We start from the raw sequence: 12,094 nt of genomic DNA, 5'->3' as shown, positions 1-12,094 counted from the left end.
CTATATTAAAACACGTTTTGTTTGACTAGATCCATCTTATGACTGTCCTGTCCTCATTGTTGTTTACCATTTTGCCAATCTGTCTCATATGCAAATTTTATCAGCAGTAATTTTAAATTTATTTTCAGCTCACTCATGAAAATGCTGAATAGTGTTGGACCTACTACCCTAGTAGAAACACACCATTTGATGATGATTCCCCATTGGTAAGGTCCTTTGTTTTCAGTTTTTACTGATTTTTACTGAAAATTTCCCAGGTTTACAAAAACTATTCATTTTTTACTGATTTTTGCCCAAATTTTGGACCACCCATGTACATGAAAATACCATTATGTTAAAAAAAATCCAATAGATTACATTAGGTAGATGTGTTTATGTTACAAATAAACTAGTTAAGTGTAAATGCCAGGCTCTCGAAGTAAGGAAATGTAGTGGAAGATACATACATGCACACATGCATATTTATGTATGTACTGTTAATGTACAGTTCATGAAATAAACCACAGCATTCAACTGCTTTTACGTCAATATTCTCCAAACTGTGGGGCGTGGAGGAACGTCTGGGGGGGGGCACGGTGGAGCCCAGACCAGCCCCCATGTGGGTTGGGGAAGGAGTGCCACCCAGCCCAGCTCTGTCCCCAGCTCCACTCTGGCCTTGCTGCCAGCCCCAGCCCCCAGCTGCAGCCCTGGCCCTGCTCCTAAATAGATTATGTTGATGCATTTACCTTTATCAACCAAATGTGTAATCTCCTGCAAAGAATTAAATTAAGGTTTGTTTTACAAGACCTATTTTTCACAAAAACACGTGGACTAGCATGAATTATATTACTATTCTTTAATTCTTTATTAATTGGTAAATGGTGAATTCTCTGTAACTCGAAGTCTTTAAACCATGGTTTGAGGACTCCCATAACTCAGCCAGAGGTTATAGGCCTGTGACCGGGTGGGGTAGATGAGGTTCTGTGGCCTGCAATGTGCAGGAGGTCAGCCTAGATCAGGGGTCAGCAACCTTTTAGAAGTGGTGTGCCAAGTCTTCATTTATTCACTCTAATTTAAGGTTTTGTGTGCCAGTAATATATTTTAACGTTTTGAGAAGGTCTCTTTCTATAAGTCTATAATATATAAGTAAACTATTGTTGTATGTAAAGTAAATATGATTTTTAAAATGTTTAAGAAACTTCATTTAAAATTAAATTAAAATGCAGAGCTCCTGGACCAGTGGCCAGGACCCGGGCAATGTGAGTGCCACTAAAAATCAGCTCGCGTGCCGCTTTCAGCACACGTGCCATAGGTTGCCTACCCCGACCTAGATGATCACGATGGTCCCTTCTGACCTTAAAGTCTAGGAGTCTAACTGAATCCCATATCGGCTTTTCTATTATTTTGCCAGGGATTAATGTCAGGCTAACCAGCCTATAAGTTACCTGGTCAACCCATCTGCCCTTTTAACATTGGCACAACATTAGCACCTCACATGCATAAGGACTGCTTTTTTCTCACAAAAGATACAGGATCAGGCCCTAGATAATAGAGGTCAGTTCAGATATTTTAAAGCTGCCCAACAGCTTGATAAAGAACGTTTCTCAAATTTCTTGATTTTTATTTTGTTTTGTTTAGCTTCAGTGAAACTATAGGAATCTGCAACAGATCGAGCTAGAATTTAGAATTGAAAGAGAGCATGGGGATCATTAAAAATGCTAGGGTAGTTGGCATTTAATATAGAATACAAAACATGAATCTAAGATAGTAAAATACCATGTTATATACTTGAATATGGTACAGTATTTTGCTCTCACATAATTCCTAATAAAACACGTAGGATGCTATTACATTTTCACAGCTTTTAGAACTATACCAGTAAAATGTAACTTTAATCTGACTAAAAACTAGGGAATAGTATGGGAATACAAGAGATGTTTCATAGTTTGTTAATTGTTTTTTGACAAGCTATTTGTAGATCTCAAATGGGAACCTCAGTATTATGCTTGCAATTGGCCTGTTGTGCTCATGTGTTCTTTGTTAAGAAATACTATACAGAATTAAGGAATGCAAGTCATTTTTGCTCTTCTTGCCGTGAGAAGATCTAAGCCCTAAAAATACCGTGGTGATGAGTGTGAAATCAATTCCCAGTTAAAAAGATAGAATGTGCATGGTATGTTTCCACTTAACACTAACATTAAGTGTGTGAGATGAGGGAAACAGATCCATCCTGGTTTTGTCTTAAAACAGGTATTGGTGGGTTTCAGAAACTATGGGCCTATCAAAAGAAACTAGAGATAACACCCTTCAAATTGAAGTAGATGGTTAATTTGTTCTCCCTACAGCCTCTCCCTCATGCCCCCGTTAGGAATTATTTGATTAAATTGTACCTAGGTCTTCCAGGGCCTAATTCTGCAACTGCTGAGCAATGCCTTCAAGGTGCCGAGTGCCTTCAATTCCCATGAATTTAATTGAGAGATGGGGGTACTCAGCATGCTGCAGAAGGTGCTCAGTGCCCTTCATGATTGAGCCCGACCTATTCAGAGAATCTATCCCTCCAATTTGTCTTCATCTGCTATATGCAGCTATTCCTGGGAGGGTCCTTCACCAGTAGATGAGGAAGAAAAAACTCCATAGCTGTGGATCAGCACCCTTCGCACTGATGTTAGCCTGCACAGAGCCCTGTTTCTAAACAATGCTGACTCCGATGGTTTTCTTTCATTTTGATTGTTACATTGGTTTATATTCTTATACATTTTTGGAGTGGAAAAAAATCTGAAAGCTGCTTTAAAATATTATTGGGATTAACAGATTTGATGAGACATCTTTCTGAACCAGAAAAATAAATCTGTACATCATCAGTACCTGGATCTGCTGGCAAGCACTTAAATATTCTGCTCTCTGAGCACAAGATTTCCAAAGCTGATTACCCAAACTGCAACCCTAAGTAGGAAACTGAACAAGCAACATGCATTTTCTGCACAAAGTAGGTAAATGCAATTGAAAATATATTTTGTACGAGAGCCTCATCCCCGCTCCAGTTCCTTTACACTGGCAAAAAGGCAGAATGGGGTAAAGGGACTCTAAAATCCCTGGATCTGATCAGGGATGATTTCTGCAGTATTTGTGCCAGATGAGACAGCCATAAATTTGCCCTGCAAGGACCACCTCACAAGGCCTGGCAAAGGCAGAGGTATTGGTGGGTTTCAGAAACTATGGGCCTATGGGTGTACTTGGGGCAGGGCTGGGAATGGTATGTTGCGGGTGAAGGCCCAGCATGTAGTGCTGTGGAGCTTTTGCTCAGTGCTTTTACCCACAGAGCAGCCCTCGGGAGGCTGCCATAAATACCTCTCCAGGTACCTCTCCAGCTCCTGAGCAGTCAAGGATCAGGAGGGCACAAAGGCTTAAAGCCACCTTAGCCACTCCCCGCTGTGAGTTCCACGTTGTGTTTCTAGCATAGATGCTCACCCTTTGTGTTTACATTATTTGCTCATTTACTCGCCTAGTGGGCAATTAACATTAGGCATTCACAAATCCTTGTATGCACACGTGTGTATATTTACCTGGTGCAACTGAAGCACTCATGGTTTAATATGTGCCCCTCACTGTCAAATATTTTTATCAAAAAACTGTTTTACTACTTTGCTTTATTATATGCATATCTGAAAAATATCAACACACTTTCTAAACTACTATTAAGTTAATTACTTCTGTGAAAGTAGATTTCATACACCTTATTGTGCCTATGTTCACATGGGGGGGGTTGTTTTTTGAAACATCAGACATCAACAAAAAGTCTTGAGCCCAATTCTCCAGCTCTCTCTGGTGAAAATCAGGAGCAACTCCACTGAAGTCAACAGAGTTACACTGGAGCCAGGAAAGAATCAGGTCTGTTGCCTTTTACGAGGCAACTACTGTAAAGAAATTTATAGACCATGGATATGGCATTTCTTTCATTAGTTACACAACTTAATGCTGGCTGAGTGTTTCCTGCAAAGATCGCATTAAATTTCAGTACTGTACAAAGATTACATTATGGCTGTAAACGGGAAGGAAGGTTACCAAACAGAGATGTAATAGACAGAGATGTAATGAAGTGTCCAGAATACTCTCTGAAGCTCTACCAGTCAGATACTTAAGTGACTTTGTTCAGACAAGCTTATTTATGAGCTGCACTCAGCTAAGGCTAAATCCCGATCCCACAGAAGTTAATGGCAAAACTCCCATTAACTTCAATCGCACTAAGTTTTGGCCCTTGCTGCCAAAATGCAGACATAACAAATAGAATTTTGCACACTCTCTCTCTAATTCTCTGTCCGATTACATCCATCACCCATATGTGGTTGCTAGAAGTGAGCTGTAATGATTTTTTTTTCAAAAGCCCAGTAATAACAACAAAATAAAATAGTTTAAGAGCCCAAATTATCAGAGTCTGGGCCCCAAATTTCTTCTCATTTACACGGGTGTAACTCTATTGACTTGATATTCTAAATATAAATGATTGCAACCGAGAGGAGAATCATTGTCTTTATGTATAGACAAAACTACAAATGCTATAAATACCTTTATAAAGAACATTCAAAATAAGCAGACCCATTATTTAATTCTGGTTCAATGTCTCTTCTTCCTTATTATAAAAGTCTAGTACATTTTTAATTCCCATAAAAAGAAAATAATTTCCCCCTTAACTTCTAGAACCTGTCAAGATATGATTTCAGGGTTCCATGTCTTCCATTCAATGGATGTAGACATCACTAATACAGGAGGGGGATATGCAGTAGCTCTCTTACTGTATATGTGTTAGTGAAGTCATCTACTGTAGGAGAAACAAAAGACTGACCCAGTGTCTTTAAAAGTAAAAAAGCTTTTTGGCTTCATTTTAAATGACAGATTACAGTAATGAGGAAGTACAGTGGGCCTTATACTGAAGTCCTGACTTTGTTGTTATTCAAACTTCAGCTTTTACATAAAAAATGCGGTTTTACACCAAGACATGAGTGAACGTACAAATTTGTAGCAGCAGTTTCATAGCCCATATTTATGCTTGGAAGAATTAGATTTATATAAAATTTCAATGGATAATCTGGATATTGATTTTTGACTTTTTTTTCCCTATTTTTATCAATTTACATTTTCACAGTTGTGAGAAATTACAAGGGAATTAAACAATGGGGAAGAGAGTTACACAGTTATTTAATGACAGAAAAGCTGAGATTCAAAAAGTTAACGTCTGATAACCATTGAAACACAAATTGTCAGTATCACATGTCAAAATATACAACTAAATATTCTTAAATCAAACTCTAGTACGTTCTCAGGCAGAACTGTACATTTCAATGATCATCGATAGAAATATTTTTTAGCCGGTTTGTGTGTAGAAGGTGAAATTGATATTTCCCGACATTTGCTGATAAAAATTGAATCCTTTCAAGCACACCTATATTGAAATTATGGCTCTAATTATATCATTTAAACTAATGACCACAACTATACCAATTTCACTCCATACTTAACTCAATCCACTGTGCCTAGAAATCAAGGATTTATGAGACTGCACATGACTTTTTGTAACATTGATCAAATTTGTAAAGTTTGAGGCTTAAGTTTGACCTGCATGCACTGTGCATCACACATAACGCAAAACTGCACCAACAAATGGCACTTTCACATGATAAATGGGCATATCTCATTTTATCGTTCAGCAGGGGGAGGGACCACTTGATGAAGTGAGGTATCAGCAGCCACTAAGAGGGAAACAGCTGCCAGATCTTTCTGCAGAGTGGAACATGTCATGGCCCAGATGACAGCCATCCCCTGTGAGTTTGGGGTTTCTCTCACGCATGACAAGGCATTGGATGATCAGGGGTGGGTGCTAGCTGACAAGAATGTCTGGCTGATGGACAGCTAGAAGACAATGTCCTTCAGCTAGCATTGGCTCCATTGGCAAGGAGGCAGTAAATGGAGCATTGCTTCTTCTGCATCAGCAGTCATGGGCTCCTTCTCTGGACCTGGTTTTTATCCTGCACACTGAGCTTGTCTTTCCCTCTCCGCCATCCTCTACACTCCATGATAATGTTTCAAGCACCCATGCGGAGAAACTGTTGAAGAATTTAAACCTCAATTTGGAGCAGCTGGAGAAAGGGAAGCCATTTTGAGGGAATAATGGATATTGTTGTTAGGCTTTGTTGTGATGGTGTTTTAGCAGATAACAGCCTGTTTTCCAACTCTTTAGTGTACCTACAACACTATTGATTCTTATGACCTGCACACCATGACTATAGCTTTAACATAGCCACCTACACCTAGAAGCCTGGTATAAACCAGCCTCCCCAAAACTAAATTATATATATATTTAATGAGGAAGGTACCTCAAAAGGCTGAATGTGGATGGCTATCCAAACTGCCTGCACCTATAGAGAAACTCAGCAGGCCTTGCAGCTCACTGTCCCCACACAATTGCCTTCCAACTCTACTTGGTGATTGCTTCTTAAGCAAAAGGACCTGTTGCCTGCTACCCTCCTCTAGTTTCTTTGGTGGATGCACTGCTCTATCTTCCAGTGTCTTTGCGAGGCCACCTGTCATAGCCAGTACTCGCCTAAAATCCTGGAAGTTCTCTAAGGGGTGATAAACTGCTTTCCCACACACACTGCAGCACAAGACATCATGGAGCTACTCTCTGTGTGCTGTTGACAATTTTTTTCCTGCCTCTCACAGAAAAAAAGTACAATATTTAGGCACTGCTCTTAGAAAACACATCAAAGTGTTTTTTCGCCAAACCCGCTGACTACATAGAGTAGCTTCAGCCAATCAGAAAACCAAAGCCAATACTATGGGGCTTTTGGGATCAAATATAACTGAGTATTGTTGCTTGAAGTTAAGGAAGCTCGAAGTTAAAAAAAAATCAAACGTTTGTCACAAAAAGTGTTGCAGTTCCCTTATAACATGTACATAACTTTAAATTGGGAAGTATCAAATGGATGTAAAATTCTTTCACAGACATTTCACAAATATGAAAACCGGCAATATCTGACTAAAACAAATATTCATTATTAATATTTGGCCAGGTTCTAATAAGGATTTGGAGGGCCAGTGAAGAGAGGAGAGGAGTCTCTGTAAAGCTGTGATGTCCCATATAAATGGCAAGTTGTCAGTGTCTTAGCTTGGTCTCTTAAGTAGTTATGCTGGAACACTGGAAGAAGTATACTGCACCAGGAAAAGGCCGGGCACAGGGTACTTCCACGTGATGCTGGGTGAAACTGGGAGTTAGACTGTAACAAAGCCACAATTAAGCACTTTGACCATATTTTTATTTATTGGTGGTGTGTATTATTTTTATTTATTATCTGAAGTACCCAGGAGCCACAGTCTTGGATCTGGACTCCTTTGTGACAGGCGCTGTACGAATACTCAACTAAAAGAGCTCACAGTGGGATTTCCTAAGCAAGTTTGGTCTTTTCTTTGATTATTGTAGTATGTTCATTGTTTTCTAACATTTATGTTCCTTCTGTTACTAGAAAAAAATAACAAAAGTTACTCTTTTTCTCATTAATGTAACCCATCTTCTTTCATTGCCATCAGGGCCGGCTCCAGACCCCAGTGCGCCAAGCGCGCGCTTGGGACGGCGTCCCACCGGAGGGCGGCAGGCAGCTCCGGTGGACCTCCCGCAGGTATGCCTGAGGAGGGTCCGCTGGTCCCGTGGTTCTGGTGGACCTCCCGCAGACATGCCTGCGGAGGGTCTGCTGGTCCCACGGCTCTGGTGGAGCATCTGCAGCGGGACCAGCGGACCCTCCGCAGGCACGTCTGCAGGAGGTCCACCGGAGTCGCGAGACCGGCGACCGCCAGAGCGCCCCCCCGCAGCGTGCTGCCCTGCTTGGGACGGCGCAAATCCTAGAGCCGCCCCTGATTGCCAGGGTATTATATTCTACGTAGGCTTAACTATAACCTACAGGTAATATTCTGTTCTTTGATAAATGTATGTATTTCCATTGTATTCAATAAGAGTTGCATGGTCATGCCTGAGGAGAGAATTTGGCCTTATGGATTCCCAGTGGAAATGAACCCCTTTGGTGAGTGTTAATCACTGTATTTCATATCCTCAGTAAGACACATCTGATGTTCTTTGGGATCATTTTAGCACCAGCCTTTCAACTTTAAAAAGTTGAAAGCACTGATTCATGTATTGCCACTATTCCTCAGAGTAATTTTGTTAACAGTAGGGTATTCAAAACTGTTTTATTTTTAAAGGAAAAAAGTAACCATAAATAGGTGCTGTACTATTTAAAGGCTATGACCAAAAAATCTGTGGTTCTGCTTTGGGGTCAATATTGTCAGCAGCAGAATAGGAACAGGAGCTTTTATAGAAAATGTTCATGGTTTGTAAGGCAGAGATCATTTTTACTGAGCTGAAATAGGAAAAACATAAAATTAAATGAACTTTTATATTGTATTATAATGAAAAAGACCCCATTGATATTGAATCAATAAAAATTTAAATACAACTGTTTTCCAGTTGTTGTGGATTTATTTATGTGCAGTATTTATGTATGTGTTGCATGGATGTAGTAAATACTTCATACACATCAAGGCTGACCCAAGAATAGGTGTTAATGTAGGACACAGTACTGTAATGTAGCTCTGCTCTTAGTGCAAACAAATAGACCTAGAACACAGGAAACTTTCTAAGTGTTCCCTTTGTCAGCATAGGAAACTTATTCTTTGGAGCCAGGAAGCCATTTAGTTTAGCCAAGCCGATTAACTTTTTACACTCCAAATTCCTCATAAGCATAGTTAAGACTGGGAAAATTACATAGCATCAAATGCTGACCAAAATTGTTTAATCAAAACTGAGGACCGGCAGTTTGATAAAAGTGTCTGCTTTCTAGGAAAAACATTAATTTTTCATAAAAAAAACCCTAAACATCAGAAAACTATAAAGTTTTCAGGCAAAAAAAATCAAAATATTTCATGATGCATTACAACCATGCAAATGGAAAAAACCTTAATTTTATATTAACTAAAATCCAGTTTAGTTTTGCCTAGTTCTCCTTCTCTTTTGCTCTTCCATTTTTCTGAATATAGCCTAAGTAATTTATATATAATTTCTGTTACATCTAATACTTCCCCACTTTTATTGTCTGTGTCTGACTGAGAACTCAGGATGAATTTCCTTTTTACTTAATTCCCATTTCTTTAATTACTCCTCACATGACATGTAGTTGTGCTATTCTTAACCAAAGCAGAACTAATTCAGGGATTGTATATAATTAATCAAAGTAGCCAGTAGTGCAATATCTGAAATAACTGAAGCCTGCCCAGATTACAACAGCATTATTAGTATGTGATTAATAAGCAGTTAATGTGAACCAGCTTCTGCTACACATTTGCTAAGTTATTTCATCTTCCTTTAAAGTTATGTGGCAAAGTTTCAATCCATAGTTAAGTGATCTGCTTTATTTGGTAATACATTGTTAAACCCACCATCTGGTCAAACAGCTGATGGAATTAAAACAACCATATGGGGGCCCCATGTTTCTCTCTTGGGAAATATTTGGTCTACTGTGTTGTGTAACGATTACCAGCTTCTAGCTTTTTTTAAATGCCAGTCCCAAAAAATAAAAAGAATTTGAAGATAATCAGAGTTCTGTTGACTTCACAGTTAGGCATAATCTAGTGTAAAAGAACAAGATGACACTTACTTGAGGACCAGGTTGACCCTGAAAAATAAAAAAAGAGAGGGAGAGAGCGGGCAAGTTACAAAAAGATCATTAACCTGAACAGAACCTGACAAAGTTTTCTGATAAGAAGGTGATGAACATTCCAGCAAGAAGCAACCTCAATAAAATTAGATTATGGAGTCTCATCATTATGTTCAATTTCCCATGGATCAGTTAATTATGACAAAAAGCCACTAATTAGTGGCTTATTGTCATAATTAACTGATCCATGGGAAATTATGACAATAATACACCTTCATTTAAGAAACTTCATAGTTCTACTGCTCAGATTAGTGTGATTCAGAAATGATGGAATGACTTAAATTAACTATACAGGAGTGAGGGAGAAGATACAGATATTGGATTTATTTAGGTAAAAACACTGGGCTTTATTTATTTATTTTAAGCAGTTAAACTACAGTATCAGGCTTGATTTACCCCACTCATGCAGGGAGGTGTAAACTGCTCTCTATTTGGAATTGGAAAAGGTTCAGAAAAGGGCAACAAAAATGATTAGGGGTATGGAACAGCTTCCGTATGAAGAAAGATTAATAAGACTGGGACTTTTCAGCTTGGAAAAGAGACAGCTAAGGGAAGATATGATTGAAGTCTATAAAATCATGACTGGTGTAGAGAAAGTAGATATGGAAGTGTTGTTTACTACTTCTCAAAACACAAGAAGTAGGGGTCACCAAATGAAATTAATAGGCAGTATGTTTAAAACAAATAAAAGGAGGTATTTCTTCACACAATGCACAGTCTACCCGTAGAACTCCTTGCCAGAGGATGTTGTAAAGGCCATGATCGTAACAGGGTTCAAAAAAGAACTAGATAAATTCATGGAGGATAGGTCCATCAACGGCTATTAGCCAGGATGGGCAGGAATGATGTCCCTAGCCCTCTGTTTGCCAGAAGCTGGGAATGAGCGACAGGGGATGGATCACTTGATGATTCCCTGTTCTGTTTATTCCCTCTGGGGCACTTGGCACTGGCCACTGTCAGAAGACAGGATACTGGCTAAAGGGACCTTTGGTCTGACCCAGTAGGGCCATTCTTATGTTCTTATTTACTGTGCTAATGATGGCTGCCATGTCAGGGAACACACTTATCAGGGAGGTTACGTGGTCTTTCCACCCCTGCCATTGGGAGGGTAGGTTTAAACTGAGGCTACAGTACCACAGGAATCCTGCCAGCAGAGGTGGCTTGAGGATACACTGATTCAGTGCATCTCCAATTCACACCCACCATGGCAAGCAATCCACTCCCTCCTTGGCTTTTGTGGGGCAAGTGCTGGTCTGGTCAGCGGAGGGCCCCATGGCAGACCAAGTAGCTTCAGGAATCTTGTGCAGCTGCAATCACTTTCTGGATGGACTTTCTACCACAGGGGCCCCTGCATCTTGGATTCCTCTGGAAAAAGTTAGCAAGTTCCATGGGTAAATGTGAAGAGGAAATGTACTATGGTACAATATAGTAAGTGTGATTGTGAACTACAACCTCACGGAGGATCAAATCACATTGGAAGACAGAGGAACTTTTACAAGGAGGCAAATGTTTGAGCTTTTAGAACTAGCTAAGATTTTTGGCTTTTCTAGTAACTCAATAATATTTTAGTTTAATGAGAAAAACCTTTCCTTTTGTTAAATGTAACTGTGCCTAAAGACATTTTAAAAAGAAATAAAAAATGTCTTCACTTTAGTTTTAGGAAACTGTAATTCCTAAAATGGGTCAAAAGGTTTATATGGCCTCTAACCATCTCGATCTGTTCTCAACTATTTTTTCCCCAGAACTTTAAAGGGCATAATCGAGATGTTTTCTACCCGAGGACTATTACTTACAAACAAAAGTTTCTGAACAATGTCACTTTTTTGCTTATAGTTGATCAGGTTTCATTACACTAAATAGAGAAGAAAATGTCCCCTTGAGTTATATATATATATGTCACTTTGCAATATGAAGTCTATGATCACTACATAGTAAATAGTACTAGAACATTACAGAGCTATCACAGTCCTAGTGTAGCAGAATTGTGGCTATCAGACGTGCACTGAGAGAACTGCAAACTCCCACCACTTAGCATGTGGTTGGCATTTTGTATTCCTTCCTTCGGAGGAGTGAGTCTCAGAACCAGACACTTTTGAAGATGTTAAAGCTTCATTTTTTAAGCCAAAACACTATTTAAAAGTTGTTAAATGGTTCTAACATAAAAGGAAGCTTTTAAATTTCTCAGCTCTGGGGCTGACACCTCAGACTAGGTTAATCCAAGGCAATGAAAAGAATTACCCAAGTCCCACAGGATTTCCCAAAAGCTTATACTTTGTCCCACCTGGCTGTAACAATTTTAAAGTCAGTGACACTTTAGATGTACATGCTGGTCCCGATCCTGAAATCAATGAGAATTTTGC

The 12,094-nt window shown here is 39.3% G+C and overlaps 1 protein-coding gene across 1 annotated transcript in view; it reads right to left on the bottom strand.

The window, feature by feature from the left end:
* Positions 1 to 12,094, bottom strand: part of COL25A1 (collagen type XXV alpha 1 chain) — a 454,889-nt gene that overhangs the window by 156,246 nt on the left and 286,549 nt on the right. Inside the window, exon 8 of the mRNA XM_045019561.1 lies at positions 9,675 to 9,692. Within this exon, the coding sequence (XP_044875496.1) occupies positions 9,675 to 9,692 (18 nt within the window). The remainder of the gene's footprint in view (positions 1 to 9,674; positions 9,693 to 12,094) is intronic.

This window comes from Mauremys mutica, chromosome 5, assembly GCF_020497125.1.
Source record: "Mauremys mutica isolate MM-2020 ecotype Southern chromosome 5, ASM2049712v1, whole genome shotgun sequence".
Lineage (NCBI taxonomy): Eukaryota > Metazoa > Chordata > Testudines > Geoemydidae > Mauremys > Mauremys mutica.
This window is presented reverse-complemented; position numbering and strand designations above follow the sequence as displayed.